This window comes from Benincasa hispida, chromosome 9 (genome assembly GCF_009727055.1).
Source record: "Benincasa hispida cultivar B227 chromosome 9, ASM972705v1, whole genome shotgun sequence".
In the NCBI taxonomy this organism is placed as follows: domain Eukaryota; kingdom Viridiplantae; phylum Streptophyta; class Magnoliopsida; order Cucurbitales; family Cucurbitaceae; genus Benincasa; species Benincasa hispida.
In genome coordinates this window covers 89072337-89092418 of record NC_052357.1, presented here as the reverse complement: position 1 = coordinate 89092418, position 20082 = coordinate 89072337, and the positions used below count along the sequence as shown (strand labels likewise).

Below are 20082 nucleotides of genomic sequence, written 5' to 3'. Positions count from 1 at the left end.
CCAAAAAAAAAAAAAAAAACTAATGAAAAATTAATATGAATTATTAAAATAAAATTAGTATGAATATATGTTCAAGGGATAAACATAAGGAGAGAAGTCTTGGCATATGAAACTTGAAAGCATTCCGAGAGCCAGGATATTTTCCTAGATTGCAATAAATGCCCATAGATAACATCAAAGTTCAAATTGGCATTTATTGTGTTTGTCGGATCAATACAGGCGACTCAACTTTGATGAATAAGCATGTATACTAACCTGCACTGGAGAGTTGGTTTCACCAGAAGACCTGATCTCTTCCAAGCCAATGATTGAGCAAGGTCCAAAGTAAATGATTTGTCAGGCAGTTGCACTATCGGTGTTATTCGGGTTCCCCACTTATTCTAAGAAAAGCATCCAGCACAAACAAGGTGCCAACTCAGGAACATTGAGGTCCACATAAGTTCTTTTGGACATTGAGTTTGAAAAGGAGAAACAATTTTTTCTTCTTTTTCAAAAGAAAAGAACTAACCTTGCATGAAAAGCTGAATTTCATTTCTCCTGGACATTGACCTTGAGCTTGAAGGAGGCCTCCACAAAAGGGCAGAAATGCCGTTGTAGTTAAACCTTCACCCGACACATAAGTCAACTGCCCGTTGGGAAACTGTAAATCAACAAAGGACTGGGAGGGAGGGAGGGGAGAGGTCATGTTACTAGACTGATCCAAAGGATATGATAAACAAGAAATGGTTCTAAGCTTTATGTTCAAACAATTGTCACTAGCCTGGCAGAATTTGGTTCCTTCTAAGTAAGGAACTTGAACAAAAAATAAGACCAAATGCACTTAACACCACGAAAGCTATCGCTCAATTGAAAATATGGTTTTATAAAGAGTTGAACATCTGACCTCAAAAGGGAGAATATATAGACTTACGACCGGTGTTTTTAAATGCCCGAGGCGCACTAAGACGCAACGGCCCTCTAAAGCCTAGGTACAAGGCACACAAAAAGGCGCGAGTTTTTTTTTGTGAGACGCACTATATAAAAATAAATTAATTAATTAATTAAAAAAAAAAAAAAAAAAAAAAAAAAAAAAAAACCCAAAACACAAGAAATTTTACATTTTAGACTTGGTAAACTTGATTCTTTTAGTTAATAAAGAATGAAAACCCTTAAATATTACTGTTTTTTAAAATAATAAAAAAGCTTCAAGACCCAAGGCTTTGAGCCTTGGGGCTTCACAAAAGACGCACGCTTGAGGTGCACCTTATTTTGTGAGCCTCGCCTTTGGAAAGACGAGGCACCAGACTTGCGCCTTAAGCCTACGTGTGCCCGAGAGGGCTTTTTAAAACATTGCCTACAACACAGTTATCATTTATGTCATATTTAAAACCAAACTAAATTCACCACAATTATTCTGGTAATACGATAAGCTTCAGGAAATTAAACTGTTTTATCAACTTACACAAGCTGGGGGATTGAGACAAAGCATTGACATAAACAGCCACCTTCTATGCTTTGACCAGACTGCTGGACATAGAGAATGCATTCCATTCTGATGATTCATGAAATAATAACATTAGAAGTTGGAATAAAGTAGGGCTCATGTGAAAATGGTAGTTCAATATATGTTACGTTGTGAGCACTTGAAAGAAGTAAAAATCATAAGTTCCTCTAAAAGCATAAACAATTGGCAAGGAAAGTCAAAAGTCTCGAGGTCCCAGTTGCCAAGTTAAAATATATAGTACATTCTAACTATGCAGGGTTCAATTAGACTGTAATAAAAGATCTCTACATATAATGCAAGGAGATACTCAAGTTCGACACTCGCATCATGTAACGTAAAACTGCATAAAACATTTTCAAACAGGAAAGAGCTATCCAAGACTCTGAACATCCATTTACCTTAAAATGCAGTTTAACTGAAAATTGGTGGTAGACATGCTTTTGGAATTCTCTTTAAGAAAAGGTCGAGGTGTCCACAATAAAATTGACATTAAAAGTCAATGAAAGAATGACAACATATTTTTCTAAAAAGAATAGCTGCTGGTTGCAATGTGGAGACCTCCTTGAAGAGGCCTCCAACAAACAAGGTTGCTCTGCAGGTAATAGAGGCTTCTTGAAAGGTTACTACAGCCTAATATCTCCTCGCAGCAACAGCCAAACTCTTATGTTTGTTTAATTGAAATCAAAATCAGACTTCTGCACATTAATTCTCACGTGACTTCAATGCCCAAAATCTGTTACGTGGTTTAATTTGATGCCACTAGCCAAATAAAGTAGGTTTTACCTTCCTATCATAACCGTACCAAAGCAAGTGTTGCTTTGATAAATGAACAGGCAAAAGAAGTGTAGAGTCGCGAACAAAGAGTACTGGCCCAAGCTGCAGCAGAAATAAAGATGAATTGTCATTTCCAGTTGCGGTTCTGCCATGTGATGCCTCCACTCTCCATAAATCTCCTCTAGCAACTAAGGAACTTTCCACATCTCGTGATCTACTATCATATGTTGAAGAAATATTAATCGTGCCCTACACCCAAAGAATAATAAAGGTTAAAAAAAACAGAAGAAATAAAAACCAAATGGGTACTTTAAAAAGAAATCCTCAACCCACATGACTATGATTTATTTAACACCACCAAGACCCCAGCTGGAAATAAAAATAAAAACAACAAATAAATGCCATGGAATTCTAGGGCTAGGATGAGATAGAAAATACTACTGACGACTCAAAGGACAATGATTTGAATACAATATTTGCTAGAGAATATCCAGTAGAATAGGTAGAACAGAAAGACAATGTAAATTCAAAGAAAGCAGGGTCAGGAGTTCCCTAAACTAAAATGAGCAGTCGCAAAGATGTACCAGGATTGACAGAACTATTACAGACAAAAAATGCATCAACTTTTTGTAGTCTTCCACAAGATTGTTTCACTCGCATGACATGACACATCAGTATGGTAACCATATGTTCTATTATTGACAGGTAGTAACAGCTGACTATTTGGAAATGATTCCTCCAACATGCCTCGCCTTTTTTTTTTTATGAGTAATACCCAGTCACAATAGTTTCCTCTATGGCCAATATAGTTGTTATATTTCAAATTTGCCTTTCTATGTTATTCTCAAGTTCCTGGTTAAAAACAAAATATAGTTTCTCCCTTCTTCCCCATGATAATAATTATCATTTGTCTCTTTAAAAGTAGTGGTTTTGAATATGATCGTAGATGCATTAAGTTTGAGGCTGAGAAGGCCACTTGATGGCATCATGGCAGTATGTTAACAACTATTTAAAGAAGCTATTCAGGCAAAGGAACTCCTGATCACTTTATTGGACAGATTTTTGTTCCAAGAGAGATAAGCTATACATGTAGACCACAATCAGAACATTAAACAGATCTCCAGTTAACAAAAAGAGTAATCATTTCTGCGCTAGTCAAAATAGAACACCTCAAGGCAGTCATTAGAAAATTAATCATCTGCCGTGAAATGGATCACAGTGCTATACCTGTGCCCTACCGAGATTTCCTATAGCCCTCAAATCAAAACCAGAAGCTTCGTCATCAACCGCCCCATCTGAAACACCATCCTTATCAGCAAGTTCAGAGTTACGCAAGCACTCCGTTAATGTTCCAAGATTCCCTTGAACAGCGATTCCCATATCATCCCTCTGCCAACTCTTATCCAGATCCATCCTAATCGATGCTATCACATTCTCCTCTTGCCGAAACGGCACAGGGAGCTGTCTAAAAAACTGTTGTACCATTCCATTCAAACAAGCACCAAAATCGGCCCCAGCTTGCCCAATCCTATTACCAATATCAAAAATCGATGTAACCCCATTAATTCCAGAATTATGAGCAGTCAACCCATAATCCTTGATACCAAAACTTTGACCCGGAAATTCAAGATCAAAAAGCTTAGAGTTAGGAGGATTGGGCCAAGAAAAAGAAGGCGGCGCTATATGAGAATGAATCAATCCCGTGAAACCCTGAGCAAGACGATCCGCCAAATCCTGACCATGCCTCTGCACCTCCTCCCACGCTTCAAATGATCTTTCCACGGACATTAGTTAAAGAATCCAAACCTTCTACCTTTATCTCACACCCAAAACCTCTTCATACAATAAAATAACAACACAAGGAGTATACAACAACAACAACAACAACAACAACAAGAAGCAGTTTAGTTAGGGCACAAACAGAATTGCAAAACCGAGTAAAAATATTTCATCACCAGCTCCACTCCAAGCAGCAAATAAGATTCAAAAGAAGCACAAACGAAAAACCGGAGATCGATACACCTCCACTCCACGGGAGAATGGCGGTTGCCAGAATTCAATTCTGAAACAAATTAAGCAGGGAATTAGGTTATGGATGAACTGAATCGAGTAGTAGAATTGATTTTTCAGGTTCTAAACAAAAAGGAGATTGAAGTAAAGATGAGAGGATTTTGAAAGGGAAAGGGATTTTTGTTCTTCTGAACGCCAATTTGCCAACGCGGTTGAAAAGGCTTTATGTGTTTAAATATAATAATTTATAAAGCAGTACGTCAGCCATTGAAACTGTGGCTAATTCTAAACACTGTCTGGATTTTTTTTTCTTTCTTTTCCTTCTATTAGTGAAGGAATGTTAGAATCACGTGCCGTGGACGCTTACTTTGTCACAGCCAATCGTTTTTGGTATGGACGAGGATTGAGGAATTTGGTCCAATCTTCGTCTAATCCTTTTATATGTCATAACTTTGCTAGGTTCACACGTGCCACAATTAATGTGAGATTAGTCATTAAATGGACTATTTGGTATTTTTTCTCCCCATATTTAATTAATATTCAATCCACAAATTAATACTTTCTAATGAAATATTATTATTGTTATTATTAATCATCACAATACGTAGAGGAGGAGAATCAATTCTTTAACTTCGAGGTTGACAGTATAAATTAATATATCAATTGAGTTATGCTCATGTTGACAACGAAAGATTATTTCTTAAATTCATAGTTCAAAATAGAGATGCCTAGGGGGAGAGATGAAGACAGTCATTATCCCATTGTATTTCTCAACTCCATGAAAATTTCAATTTAGTTTCATGGAGATTGGGGAAGGGAATCCCCGTGCAAAATTTGTCGAGAAATTATTCTAATTTTAATATTTTACAGAAAAAACTAAATTATGTTGCAAAAAAGATTTTGGGTATGTTTAGAATATATTTTCAAGAGTTTAATTTTAAAAATATGTAATTTTGGAAGAAGTTTTGAGTGTTTGGCAACCACTCAAAATAGTTTTTCAAATGTATCTTAATCAACTTTTGTTAAAAGTGTTTAAATAAAAATGATTTTTTTAAAAAAAAAAACATTTTTCTCGGGTCAATCCAAACGGCCCTTCAATTAAGTAGTTGATTTTTTAGTATGAATCTTCACCTATGAAGTACAGACACAGATACGGCTACAAGATATGGATACGATCGGATACGACGATTTGTCAATTTCTAAAATACTAAGATACGGATACGTCTAAGGATGCATCATTTTTTTTATATATTTTTTTAATATATATTTCTAAAAAACAATGATACTATACGTTGAAGCTATATTTTTTTTTTCTTTAAAAAAATCTAGGATATAGATAAATTTAACATACAAGTTAATAATAATAGCACAAAATAGAATACAAACACTGAAATACAATACAAAAAAAGCAACATCTAAGATGTTGAAGTACAATAGCTAATAAAATGTAATAGAAAAGTGACTCATATTGCAAAGAAGAAGAAGAAGAATAGAGGGAGAAGTATGAAGATAAACGAATAACTTCTCCATTGAATTGCTGAAGATATCCAAATGGTTTATATTTTGGTGAACTTTGTGGGAACTCAAATGTGAAGATGGAGATTAGATGATTATAGTATAGGGTTTGGTTCTTTTTTTTTTTTCTCTCCCTTTTAGTTTTGGACTCGAGTAGTGAGCTCTTTAAATAAGTTGCCTAGTTTTAGATTAGGAAAGATTAGATGAGTTATTTGTCCTTCTTCTTTAAAAAAAAATATGCATAGAAATAAATACATCAAATCGCATGTCAGATACGTATCTGGAAAGTATCTGAAAGTATCGGTATTTGATACGTATCTGATACTGATTCTTTGCCTCACATGAAGTATCTATGCTTCATAGATCTTCACTTACATGGTTAAATCCTCTTTCGAAAAAAATTAAAGCTTTTTTTTTTATAAAATAATAACACAACCACCTACAGAATTACATGAAGAGACGATAATAAAACAAACTACTCCATGTATGGAGAAAGAAAAAAAAATAAGAAGTATGTTTTTCTGACGTTTATCACAAGGGAGTGAGCCAGAATATTATGACAACACCCTTCTCGCAAGGGAATGCGCAGAATATTATGACAACACTTCACATGAGAATAAGAACAAGTAGTAGTAAATTTCATCTTGTAAAACTATGTCTCCAACTATCTACTCATTTTTACCCCTAAAAAGGGAGGTTTATTGGATAGCGCTATTAAGTCACTCTCACCCATGCAGATTAAAGAATAATCCCAAATAAAGAGAAATTCATAGTTAGCTTAAGATTGAGATCAAGTTACCTTAGGTCATCATATTGAAATAGTCAGTTTTAACAATGAACAGTCATTATAAAGAAAAGTGACTATTTCGTGGTCCGGTCTTATGCAAACATCTTTTGCATAGGATGTCTCCACACGCATATCTCTACATGAACGATTTCGGGATCACATCGTTTGTATATAATACAAAGCAGGTCGCATCTATAGTGTCCCCAAGATAAGATATCCAACCCTGTCCTTATACTTATAGACCGTTTTGGTTATATACTCAAACTTGATCCTTCTTTATATCTCCACATAAGGTTCAAGCATTCATACTATAGCCAGGGGTTCATTAGTTTATTGGGTTTAGGTTTTACAAGTGTAATTTTACATATTCAATAACAGTTTTAGTGAATAAATCACAATAACGTCTTTATTGCAAATAAAATATGTTTAATTTTACAAAACTGTGAGTTTTAGGGCATACAATCCAAAAGAACAGATCCTAGTTCAAGTGCCAAGGACTTAACCTCCTCAATGAAAAAGAAGACCTTTAAGAGGTCTGAAGACTTATCATTAAGAAGGTGAACTTACATAAATCGGACACGAAGATTTCCATGAGCAGCGGAAGGATCTTTCCAAATTTCAATCATACATGAACATTACAATTACAATCACAAACGGAAACATATGGTTATGCACAAAATAGAAATTATAGCATGCTTAACTATAGATCAAGGAAAGAATCAACAAACCTTTGTAAACTCATCGTCAAGTTCCTTGATCACGAACACTCGATCACAGCAACACAGTAATACACGAATGTTCGTCCAACACGACCGCTACACTACATGAGCACCGTGCACTCGAACAAAGCGATCGCCAAGGTCACGAACACCCCGAAGACCTCCACAGAACCTCGACTGTGTCGAGTTGAGTATGACACCACCAAGAAGGTTACCTTGGTATTCTCGTTGTGAAAATTCAGAGGGTTGGCTCTGTGTGGACTTGGTTAGAGGAAGAACAATCGTGTAAATGATTAAGCAAGTGGGAGATGAAACAACCTATCGCATAGGTCGATGCCCAATCGTTTAGGAAAAATTATGTGATCGTTTAGCACATCGTCTAGCTGAGTGTCCATCGTGTAAGAACACTCCACGATCGTTTAGCTAACTCCAAGTTGTCATTTAGTAAATCTGATTTACTTGACAACCAATCCGTGAGTAATTTCCGAGATTGAAAATCTCAAATCAACATTTTTTGAAAATCTTACAAATCCTACTAAAATTAGAAAAACATTTTTCCTTTTATCTCGCGGTTACCATGAAACCACCAATAACCCCACTCAATTGGTTATTAGAGAAAAAAAAGATAATTATTCAATAATTAATATTATTATAAATATAAATGATAACTAACTTACCATAATATATTTATAACCTATAGTTTTAATATTTCATCTCATGAAATATATAAACCATAGCTCTTTTATATTCCATGAGACTATTAACCCTCCAATAGATGTATCTCATACACCATATTGATCATATGTTCAAGCCCCGGAATTAGTCCTTAAGGAAGCAATCTATCTACTTACCTCTGCTTTAGGGAAAAAGTGAATTCCATCTTGTGTATTGAGTTCCCAGCTCCCAAATCAGACAAATTCCCAAAAAAGATAGGCATGTTGAGTTGGCAATCTGGCCACTCTCACCCATTCTAATCGAAAGACTGCCCTCAAAGGCAGGAGCTCCCAAAACACTCAGGATTGAGGTCGTGTCACCTATGGTCGTTTAAGTGAGATGTAAGTCTTTAGTATCAACGGCGTTATATACAGAGTCTAGTCATCTCGTGGTCCGATCTTATACAAACTCTTTGTATAGGACACCTCCGCTCGCATGTCTCCACATGAATGGTCATGATCTACCATCTGTAGTAGTTTACAACACTTGTAAAACTCTACAAAGCGGGCCATATCCGTAGTGTCACCAGGATCAGGTATCCCACATTAATCCTTATACTACAGACCTATTTAGGTTATCATTAAAAGCATGGTCCACTTGTATATCTCATATACATGCTTAAGTTTACATAAGATAAACATGAAGCTTTGTTTATTGGATATGAGTAAATGCCAGAATGAAATAACAATTATTTTATTCATAAACAATGTGTATAATTACAAATAGCGAGACTCCGGGAGAATTAGGACACCAATCCCAACATGAACAACATCTTAGCAATCAGACTCAACAATGGTATTTTGAACATTGGTAGAGAGAATGCTTTCTAGGTTTCATTGCATCTTGGAAATATTCGAAGCCTCTTAAACAAAAAAAAAACAAAAAACAAAAACAAAATGTCAAATGAAGTTATTTAATATCCTTACATCCTTTATATATATATGAAGAATGAGAATGGAACGAAGAATGCATTCTCTATCCCCATTCTCGTTTAAGTCGTGAGAATTTTTTTATCCCATTCATTTTCCTTGTTTTGGTCTAAATAGAGATTCTTTGTAGAAAAATAGACGTCACTAGTGCAGAAGTCACTTTTCAAATATAACAATAGTTACGACGACACGAATTTTCATTTGCGAACACTACTACAACCATTAACAAAAGTCATATGTCCATGGTCTATTATATCTTTATGAAAAATGGTAGTCATCTACCACAAAGTATAATATCATACCTCAACCTTCTAATAAACTATGTTCTCATATATTTAAGTGTAGTGTATCTTAAATTTTGAAAAAATGGGTATGACTATAAGTCATTGCTCTTAAATCAACCTGTTGGTTTAATGATAATCATGTCTCGGATACACGATTTTCTTTAAAATCAAACCAATCCTATTTTTATTAATAGTTTGTTCTTTAACCTTATTTCTAAAATTTATTTCTTCAACCATTTTATTTTTTAAAACTTTTTCCCAGATATCCATTTTTTTATCATTATCTTCAAAAACTACATTATTCTTGAACTTAATTTTTTACTTCCCAATAACCATTAAATTCTAATTTGAAGTGCTTAAGTAGTTCTCCTCTCATACACTCAATAGTACAAAATTGTAATTCACAATATGATGGCCTGTTCAAATAATTTTGGTTCATGTACTTTTGTTTCCATTATATTTTAATCCTCATACTTTCTATTGTTTAATTTTAGTCCGTGTACTTAAAATAAATCTTACTTTGGATCCTTCAAAATTAATTAAATAATAATAATAATTTGGTTAAAAATCATTTTTAGTTCTCAAACTTTTATAGAAGTGACAATTTAGTTCAGAACTTTGGTTTGTAACAATTTAGCCATTGTACTTTCTATTTTATAACAATTTAGTCCATGTATTCTCAATTTTGTAACAATTTAGACCTTATACTTTAAAATTTGTAACAATTTAGTCCCTACTATAGAACTTAGTGTTAAGATTTAATGAGATTTCTTGCATAAATAAATCAATAAACTCATTAAACACTCAATATTTTTTATAAAATACAAAGTCCAGATCATAAAATAATAAACACTAATATCTAATTTTGATTCTTTTTACATCAAGAACTAAATTGTTACAAATTTGAAAGTATAAGAACTAAATTGTTACATACTAAAGTTCGATAACTAAATTGTCACAAAATTGAAAATCATAGACTAAATCGTTACCAACCAAAGTTCAAAGATTAAATTGTTATTTTCATTAAAATTTAAGGATCCAATGTCTTTTATAACCTAATAATCTTCATGATAGAAAACACAATGAGAATATATTTTCACAACTCTTAATGAGAATGCTAATAGAAGCTAACTCTGTGTGTGTGTTTTTTTTCCTTTTTATCAACAATAAATTAATCTAATGGTATTGAAACCATTGTTTGAAATATTGATGTCAACAAAAATATCGATGCCTTAATTTATACAAAAATTTTGACAATCGATAAAATTACAACTTCAACGGATTTTTGGGGAAAAAATATAAAAACAAAAAAAATTCAAAAACTAAATTTAAATGAGTAAACAATCTTTTTATGATTTTTAAACAAGTTAACAGATCTATTATCTATATTATACAATATAATGAAAATATCGATTCACCCTTCATGTCGATATCAAACCTATGAAAATGCAGAAATATTGATGGAAATATCAACATTTCGACAGAAATTTAATACTATGATTGGAACTAAAATCAAACACTCGAAGGTACATAAATAAGTATTTTAACCAATAATTTTCCAAAAATGTGAGAAGATTGTAAGAATCCAAGACCCAACTGTTTAGGCACATAATAATCGAACCTGAATTCTCAGTTTCTATATCCAATTATCCATGTCAGCAAGATGAGGCACTCAAAATCATGAATATCAATTATCAATCAAAGAAACAGCCTTAACTTTACTGCTCACAAACTCCCCTTTCAGTTATGAACAAGCTGGATGTGCAGATAGTTCAACACCACAAGTTAGAGCAAACCAGATTTTCCTGGATAATCTGGGGAAGGAAGAATTTTTGCTTCTGCTGAAGAACTTGTACTGTTGCCAATGAAAACTAGTTCCTCGACACGGTTGGGCTCAGTTTCAGTATCTCTTTCAGCAATCGGCTCAGAGAAGCCTTCATATCTTCAGGTATTATAAGTTGTTTCGGTATAGCTTCCAAGGCGTATTGAGTTATTACCTGCAAAACGGCTGCTAAATTCAAATTCTTGGTGTCCCCATTCCAAACACCTTGATTCACATACTTGCACGATTGTCTCAAGATGCATTTGTGACAGACCTGCGGATAATTTGAAGAGGAAGAAGAAAACAAAGCCAAAGAATTTTACTAAATATTAAATGGTAATGGAAGGAGGAAGGTAATATTTACTGAGCTTTTGCTTACTGTATCTTCTTGGATTCTAAAAAATTTCCGCAGTCTTTTAGCCGCAAAAACATCTTCTCTTGCAGTGGATGGGCATCCAAAGAAGGCAACCTTTCTCAAGTCACTGCCAGACAACCATCTGAAAATCCCAAGACTCAGAATTCAAGACGTTACACAATAAGGGAATGTCTTCATGATGAAACACAACTGCCAGAACCGCAATAGAAAAAATTATTTCCTTCAAAATCAGAATGTTAGATTTTGTAACTTATTAGTTATTAGGAATATTACACTTTTAAGTACTCTACACTGAATAATCTGACACCGTCAATGTCTTGTACAATCTTAAAATTATCAGTACCATAAAGATTCAAGCAATTATCAAGCAACAGGTAGACAATGACAAGCACAGACATCAGCTAGGGGAAGTGTAGATTGCAGACCAAGATAAGTCGGTTCAGGTCAATTATGTCTTGGATGGATATCTCTATAGTCAAGGTTACTAATGCCAAAACTAATTAAACTATATAGGTTGGTAGATGGATATCTTTTTGAGTTCAACGATGGCAGGGGTGGGGGATCAGACGCTTAATTTTTTGAGATAGTAATTGCTACACTGAGTTATGTTAGCATGGTAATTGAATATCAACATTGAACCGACTCCAAAGACACAAAAAGTACAATAACTTTTGAAAGATGAACCAATTGAACCAACCAACCTCTGTAAACCAACCAACCCAACAAAAAAAAAAACATTTGTTATGGAATGGTACTACCAACAGATATTCCAGTATTTGAATATGAAAATCAAACTTTCGACTTTAACCATGGTCCTTTCTATAGTGAACAAGAAATATTAAAAAAAATGAGATAATTTCATTGATGGTATGAAATTACAATAGAAGGGCAGACCCTCAAAAAGGAGTTACAATTGGAAAGAAACATGGTAAAGCTATAGTGGTGAAACAAGGGAAATATTTACACCAGGTCACAACCGTATTAACAATAGCATAAAAAAATCTAAAGAGGGGGATTTCTTTATTTTGGAACGTTCTTCTATTCCTTTATTGCCATAAATTCCAACAAAAGGCTCTTATAAAATTCTAATCTCATAAATCCAGCTGTTTAATTAGCAAGTTCTCCTTCCGGAAGATCCTATTCTCCTCCTCTCATATACCCTTGGTGGACACCCCTTCCTAAACGAGAAAAAGATGGTTTGTAAGAATTTTTTAAAGTGAACTAGAAGTATTTTTTCATAGCTTTCATACTCATAAATATCAAACTACTGCATCTAAAAATCCTACCCAAAAAACTAATGTATCTAAAAATGATTCATACTATCATTTTTACATTTATGATACTAAATGTAGTTGGAGTAATCTAACCCCCCCAATGACCTCAATTTCTTCTTTGTCTTAATTGCCACAAGAAGCATAGAGCACGTTTTGAAAAACATCAAAACTAGAATTAAGGATAGTTTCCCCATGTTAATGCAGAAGCCAAAACATGGGATTGATTCAAAATAACAATAAACTTTTGCCTCCAATTACGTGAGGTATGGTTTATTCTTCCACTCACAGTATATCCATATTGCTTAGATCTTCATTCTTCATAAATGAAATCGTAGGTAGCAAAAGATTAAAGCCATCCAGTTCATGAGACACACAAGCTCCCCACACCATTTCTCAAAAAATTACACAAAAAAAACATAACAGAGATACCAATATTCTAACTTTGCAATTTCTTGATTGTCTCTGCCAAACCGCTGAGCTGCAGACTTGATAAAATCCCGTCCATGACGACACTCAAAGTTACTAAGAACCAGTTTGTTATCAGGCAAGAAATTAGCATAATTAAAATACCCTTCCCTGTACAAATGTCTCACAAACATCTCCATGTCCGGAGAAAGCTCTTTACGGAGCAAAGCATCCTTCCTCGTCAATTTCTCGCTTCCTTTCGAACCCACTTTCCCTTTCAGCACAATGTCTTCATTCCTACTTTCCCCCTTGCGAGATTGCACACTTCCGTTCGAATTCGCGGCTTCGCTACACAGAAACTCCGGAGGTGTATTCTTCTTACCGGGGATAATTTCTGGTCCGATCCTCTCTTCGATTTTCAGGGAGGGAGTCGGAGAAGTAGAAGGAAGAAGGTGAAATTGGTGGGAATTTGTGGACTGTGAACTGAAGAGGCGGTTTCGAAGATTGAAAAGGGAATCGATTCGAGAGTGAAGAGGTCTGAAACGAGACATAGACGAGTAGAAGTCGAGGGTTTTGGGCTTTATGCCATTGAAATTGAAGCATCGAGGGCGCGTTTTATAGCCTAGGTGGTAAAAACATATTTATCGAGGCAAATCAATTTGCAACGAGAGAAATGTTGATCATCTATGGATTTTTGGAATCATTTGATTTTTTCCGTTTTAATATTGTTGGTGTCGGATCTCGTTCCTACTGGACTTCATTGCAGGTGCAACCTCCATCCAGCTTCCATTGGGCCTGATTTCAATATCCTCCGAGCTGATCTGCATATGAAATCTGCATACCGATGTGTTGATTACTTACCTTCTTCTTTTAGGTGGTTGAGTGGGACTATTTATAAGTCAATTCTTTGATATACATCTACCATTTCGTGTAATGGTATCAGTAATGTTTCTGGTGATCAATGTTCTAGGGTGTCAGTCCGATCTCGACTTGTTCATTTTTCGATTTGTATATATTTACCAGCTCAACCGGTTGACTCAAACCTCGAAGCACTAATATTTCTCTTCCCCTATGCCCTTTCTTGGTATCTCTTGGGTTTGAGCTTGCCCGTGGACTTTGGGACTTACCTTGGGCAATCATCAATACATATTGTTCTTTATTTTGTGACAGGAATAACCAAGATGCGATGGATCATTATGCTTGGTTTACGGAACTTGGTTCAAATTATAGAGTTGAAAATATTCTAATATTGGTATGAGGAACATCAAGATTCGTAATTTAAAAGTTTTTCCTCATAGGTGCCATCTTGAAGGGATTTGAATGAATTTAACTTACATCATTAAACCATCCTGCAATAATTATTATTGAGTCACATAGTGTGGAGGATATTTGTTTGTTTTGAATGAGGGGATTGATAATCTTATATCCATTAAGTTATTAAAATATGAGACCCTATATTGTAGCTTATCTGGTTGTATCCAAATATTTCGACATATTAGTAGAATTCATTGATGGATCATTGTTTCGGTCAATTATGTGGGATTCAAATTTTTCTAATTGTACAGGATAAGGAGGTATAATTGTTGAGTACGAGCTTGTACTACTAAAAAAGGAACTCGTGCATCTCTTTTTTTTTTTTTGTTCTAATGTGTGACCTTTAATAAAACAAAAGAAAGTTAGGATTTGTTATGAGCTATACTTAGTTGAGTAACAGAGATTAGCCTATATGTGTTTTTGTGTTCAATTGTTTTCCAAATATTAAAAAATCATCTGGTAGGTTCTTGAACCTTCAGTTGCAAATTTAATAACTATCTAGACTTTTAAAAATAGGACAAATTATATATAAAAAATGTCCATTAACTTTACTCTTTGTTTATCAAATGCCTCTATTTTTCAAAAATTGAAATACCACCAACACCGTTAACCTTTTATAAGTGTTGCAAAATTACCTTAGAGTAGAAATACTTTAGAATTTTAGATGAAGATTTGAACTTGAAACGATGTGGTGATGACTAAGAACAAAACAATTTTGGATAAGTACACGATCTAATAGATCGTTGTAGCGAGTAGTTGGATCATCCGGAAAAAAGCAGAATATTTGATGGAAGAACGGGAAATCTGATTCTCTTTTCATATTATATTTCTTCTTTTCAATAACTCGACCCCTACCGCCGATAGGTAGTTTTAGACAGGTCAACGGGAATTAAACAAGGGTAGATTGATACAATAGAAACCTCTACGCTCCCCACGGAATTTAAAAAGCCCAACAGAAATTGCTGATTTTTCGAGAGCCTCTTATAAATTCTATCCATATACGTTTTGATCGAATTTTAGATGAAGATTTGAACTTGAAACGATGTGGTGATGACTAAGAACAAAACAATTTTGGATTGTCACATTGTTTCAATGGTAGTTTTGAAGTAAGGGTAATATTGTAACTTTCGAAAGAATAATGGTACTTTGGCAACAAAAATCAAAGTTCAAGAGCTATATATATATCCTTTTTATAATTTTACCAAAATTGTCAAATAAGTCATTAAACTTTTAATATTGTGGCTAAAAATTTTCTAATACAAAGTTAATATTATCTTAAATTGGACTAATCCATTAGATATAAATTAAGAGTTTTTTTTTTTTTTTTTTTTGTACAGATGTCCTTCTACCGAGCGTCTTTATGTTTTATAATCCACCCCTCACGATATTATGAATTATAACCTTTTACTTATGTCAGAGCGCACTTTCAGCCTTTTCAATGAACTTGCGCTCCGGATGTTATCTCCAGCCCGATGCCTTATTCAAGGCCCAAACTGATACTATCATAATAACGCAACAAAGAAATTGTATATTAGATTGGCCTGATTGCCTTTCTGAAGTCTAACCCAATTTCAAACCTACAACCTAATGAATAAAATCCAAAAATCGGATGATATTACCCGTGACATTGCGGCAATGGTGAATCTCTCAGCTTGACGAATAATGCATTTCCTTAACCCGATAAAAAACAAAAAGCTCAAAATTCAAATTTATTGATCATAATGAAAAAAAGCATAATCCAAATCAAATAGAGTATGGACATTACCTCTATCTCCGTTGGTCACTACTTAGATTACTTGATAATGGTCTGTTGCATGTTGCCCGATTGTGTCCTAAATTTCTATACCTAGTGCACTTTTGAGTTGGACGGTGTTCTCCAGCGGATAGAATTCGATTGACACGTGGCCTACTAACACTAGTTGTAATTTTTTGTGGTAGGAAAATGTGTTCTACATAGCTCGGTGGTTTCCTCCACTAAAAAGAATGTTCAACTCGGAATATTAGTTCTGTGTATGTCAGGATTAAAATGCTATAAAATTGATTGCAAAGTGTGTAGGGATTAATATTTCTTGACCTTGCAGCAACTATTGCATGTGAGCATGGAATCTCTAAGTAGTCGAACTGTTTACATGTGCACTTATGGGTATTTTAGTTGACAACACCATCCTAGTGGTCGTCTTTCACGATGAATGTATGACAATCAGTCGGGTTTACTTGGTATTGTTGGGTTTTATGTCCTAAAAACTCGCAGATTATAAAATAATAAACATCTTCTATGATCAATATACTTGTTATTGATTTCATAAATTGTACGAAAGTCTAAATCCAATAAACTAAGACTCATGGTTAATATATGAGTACTTGAACTTTATGTAGAGTCATAAGAGTTGATCGGGTTTGAGTAAATAGTCAAAATGATCTATGGTACATAAATGAGGTGGGGTACCTTATTCTGGTAACACCATTAGACGCGGCCTACTCTATATTTGTTATAAAGAGTTGTAAAGTGCTACATACGATGTGATCCTAATTCGTACATTTTACAACATGAGGAGTGGAGACGTCCTATGAAATGAGTTTGCATATGATCAGGACCAAGAAATAGGTCACTCTTACTTTATAATGTTGTTTACTGTTTAAGACTGACTATTTCACCTAAGTGACCTAGGTAACTCGATCTTAATCCTAAACTACCTATAAACTCCTGTTTATTCGAGATTGTCCTTAGATTTGCATAGTTGATGGTTGGCTTAACAGCACTGGCTCAATAAGACTCCCATTTCAGGGGCAAGACCGGATAGATAGCTGGGGACATAGTGTGCAAGACGGAGTTCACGCCTATCTGATTTAGGGATAGGAGAAAGGTTATTCTCTCAAGTAAATCCAAGTCTTGAACAAGGGGTCTCACCCTCTCACTGGGCTGAGAGAGTTTGGTTTAGTGATTGGATCACAAACCAGTTGTTCATTAGAGGATCAATAGGGATTTGAGGAATAAGACGTAATCTCGAGGGCAAAATAGATATTTGACCCAACCATTATTACGAACAACCTGTGGAGGGTTGACTTGCTGATTATGGTTAAATCATGTGAACATAATATATCTACAGTGAGGAGAGTTCAACTATAGGCTATAGTGGAGTGTCCATTTAGTTAACGAATGGGGATTAGATCAGACTAATGAGTTTAGCAGATTAATCTCGAATCGTTGGAGCCCATGATCTGTAGGTCCGCGAGGTCCCCCCTACTAGTTCGTTAATGGATAAGCTTTAGGGTAACTTGATAAATTAATTTGAAACGTTCAAATTAAATGGAACAAGAGAATATGTATTTAAATATGATTTAAATATATGAAGATGATTATTGTACAAAAATTAATTTAATATTTTATATTAAATTAATTTAAGAAAACCAATTTTCAGTTAAAATGGTTTTAAAATCATTTTATATTTTAAAAGAAAAATGAAAATTCTTTTTGTATATTGCCAAAATGGAAAAAAATTCGTTTTGTATGTTGCACGAAATGGAAAATGAGTTTTTTCCGTTACCTTCATCTTCATGCTCACACAAAGGCCATTATCCTCTCTTCATTGATTCTCCAAGCATGAGTTGTAAGCCATGCACTCCACTTCATTGCATGTTCATCTATAATATATAAAGAAGTTTGGAGTCATTTGAGAAGGATGTATGCAGATTTTTTTAGAGAAAAATTTCTATGAGAAGATACTGTCTTCTTCTTATCAGCTGCTGTGAGCTCTTTTTGGTTCTTCACATCTTCAAGCTGTTCTTGAGTCCCACAACTCTGCCTAAAGCTCCAAGAGGATATTAGGGAAGGCTTTGAGGTGGTGCACGGTGATATCAAATGAAGACTACGGTTGTACACACGTTTTCTTAGAGAGTTCATCAAAGGTAAGATCTGAAAACTCACTTTTTAGAAGAGCATGCTTTAGTTTTTGCCAAAATTAGTGAATTTGAATGCTTATGGATCCTTGATACTTTCGCTGCATGTTATTTAACTCTTTCAATTGGTATAAGAGAATCTTTTAAGCTTTTAATTCGGTCTAATTTTGGCAAGGTGGGTGTTTTTTCATGAGATATATGAAACAAATGCACCGCTATGGTTTTCTGAGTGTTGGCATCTTAATTCTATTAAATTTCTCAATTAAATTTTTAATTAGCTCTTGTTTAATGAGCATTTATGTGTTACCATGAGTCTATAATTTATTTAGAGTCATTAGAGTTGAAATTAAGATGTAATTGAAGAAACAAGCGAAGGAGGTCGAGCTGCTGTTCTAGTTTTTTCAGCTTCTGCTCAAATTTGTTGTTGAGGTCCAGTTGCTAAATGATCGTTTAGCTCCAGACATTACACGATGAGAAGAAAAGCTAGACGATCGTTTAGTAATATGCGCTGGTTGTTGTGATATTGAACGCTAAACGATCGTGTACCTACGGGAGCTAAGCGATGCGTTCATTTGCTATATGATAGCATTACGCGATCGTTTAGATTTATCATGGGAAATAAACAATACATTGAGTTTGCTAAACGATGGCACTATACGATCATTTAGCAATGATGCACACTAAGCAATGCAATGGAGTGTTACACGATAGCACTAAGCGATCATGTAGATAAATACTATGCGACGCGATGATATTCTATACGATGGAGTTAAGCGATCATTTAGCTGTGGCGGTTACTAAACGATGACTTGAATGCGTTGGGCGATGGTGTTAAGAGATTGCTTAGTACTATGCAATGGAGTTAAGTGATTGCACTGCGATGGAACTAAGTGATCGTTTAGTCCTATGCGATAAAGCTAAACGATCGTTTAGTTTTCAACAAACACTATGCGATTGTGTACTTCCTCTCAACCCAAGATGATGACACTAGACGATAACCTCCAGGTGTTACACAATCAGCCTTAGTAACACATTGAGGTTGGACCAAAAGCGGTTTGACTGGTTTTCTCAAAGTTCAATCTGGTTCAGCCTCAAATGGTTTTGGTTGGTCCAGTTCAGACTCATCCAGCCCGGTTCAAGTTGTTTTGGGTTTGGTTTGGAGCGGTTCGAGTGGTTCAAAGATGGTTATGAAGTTGTTTGTAATAGTTAGCTATCTGTTTGCTTGTTTATGCCAAAGCAAAAATCATAACAGCTAGTATTTAATTGTTTATGCATGAGATGATCGAACTAATTGAGCGTTGATAACTGATTTTATAAGCATACGTGAGTTATGTGAGGTAATAAAATAGTTTATCACCTAGACATCGTAGGCTAAAATCCAATTATAAAAGTTATACTTGGATAAACCACATAGACTTAGAGTTGTTTTATTAGCCGAAAAGAACCTAAGTATAAATCTACCCAAATAGAACACTTCAGTGGCAGTTTAATAACTTCTATATGAGAGAGTTATTAGAAAACTTCAGTGGGAGATTAATGACATATATGATACGTTATATTTAGCTCTCACGTCTCTTAGTCCAGATTTAAGCGGTACTTCGTGTCACCCTGGAAGTGACCTCCATTCGGAAAGTATTTTTTAGCTTAAATCTAGATTTCGGTGAATTAGGGGAAGTTGTTCAAACATAAGTCTATTATTCGATATATAGATTTCAACTACCACGTCTCCTCATAGTTCATGCCGTGAGATTCATTTGATGCTTTGTGTTACCTTGGAAG

The 20082-nt window shown here is 34.6% G+C and overlaps 2 protein-coding genes across 2 annotated transcripts in view; both read right to left on the bottom strand.

Annotated features, from left to right (window-relative positions):
• LOC120086070 overlaps positions 1–4504 on the bottom strand; it is a 5265-nt gene extending 761 nt beyond the window's left edge. Inside the window, exons 1-5 of the mRNA XM_039042500.1 lie at positions 3485–4504; positions 2267–2506; positions 1442–1531; positions 509–658; positions 256–380 (exon numbers count right to left, since the gene is read on the bottom strand). Of these exons, the coding sequence (XP_038898428.1) occupies positions 256–380; positions 509–658; positions 1442–1531; positions 2267–2506; positions 3485–4045 (1166 nt within the window). The 5' untranslated portion in view covers positions 4046–4504. The remainder of the gene's footprint in view (positions 1–255; positions 381–508; positions 659–1441; positions 1532–2266; positions 2507–3484) is intronic.
• Positions 4505–10742: 6238 nt separating this feature from the next.
• Positions 10743–13817, bottom strand: LOC120085986. Its single transcript, XM_039042356.1, has 3 exons — positions 13129–13817; positions 11417–11534; positions 10743–11311 (listed from the first exon to the last, which is right to left on the bottom strand). Exons 1-3 carry the CDS (start codon positions 13641–13643, stop codon positions 11087–11089), a joined length of 858 nt encoding a protein of 285 aa, XP_038898284.1. The 5' UTR covers positions 13644–13817; the 3' UTR covers positions 10743–11086.
• Positions 13818–20082: the final 6265 nt, after the last annotated feature.

Bases quoted from the DNA above. Each gene is read 5' to 3' on its own strand.
- LOC120085986 (XM_039042356.1), bottom strand. From the start codon at position 13,643: ATGTCTCGTTTCAGACCTCTTCACTCTCGAATCGATTCCCTTTTCAAT. The intron at 11,535-13,128 runs GTTAGAATATTG...TGGGATTTTCAG, and splicing joins GACAATCAAGAAATTGCAAA to ATGGTTGTCTGGCAGTGACT. The intron at 11,312-11,416 runs GTAAGCAAAAGC...AATTATCCGCAG, and splicing joins TTAGAATCCAAGAAGATACA to GTCTGTCACAAATGCATCTT.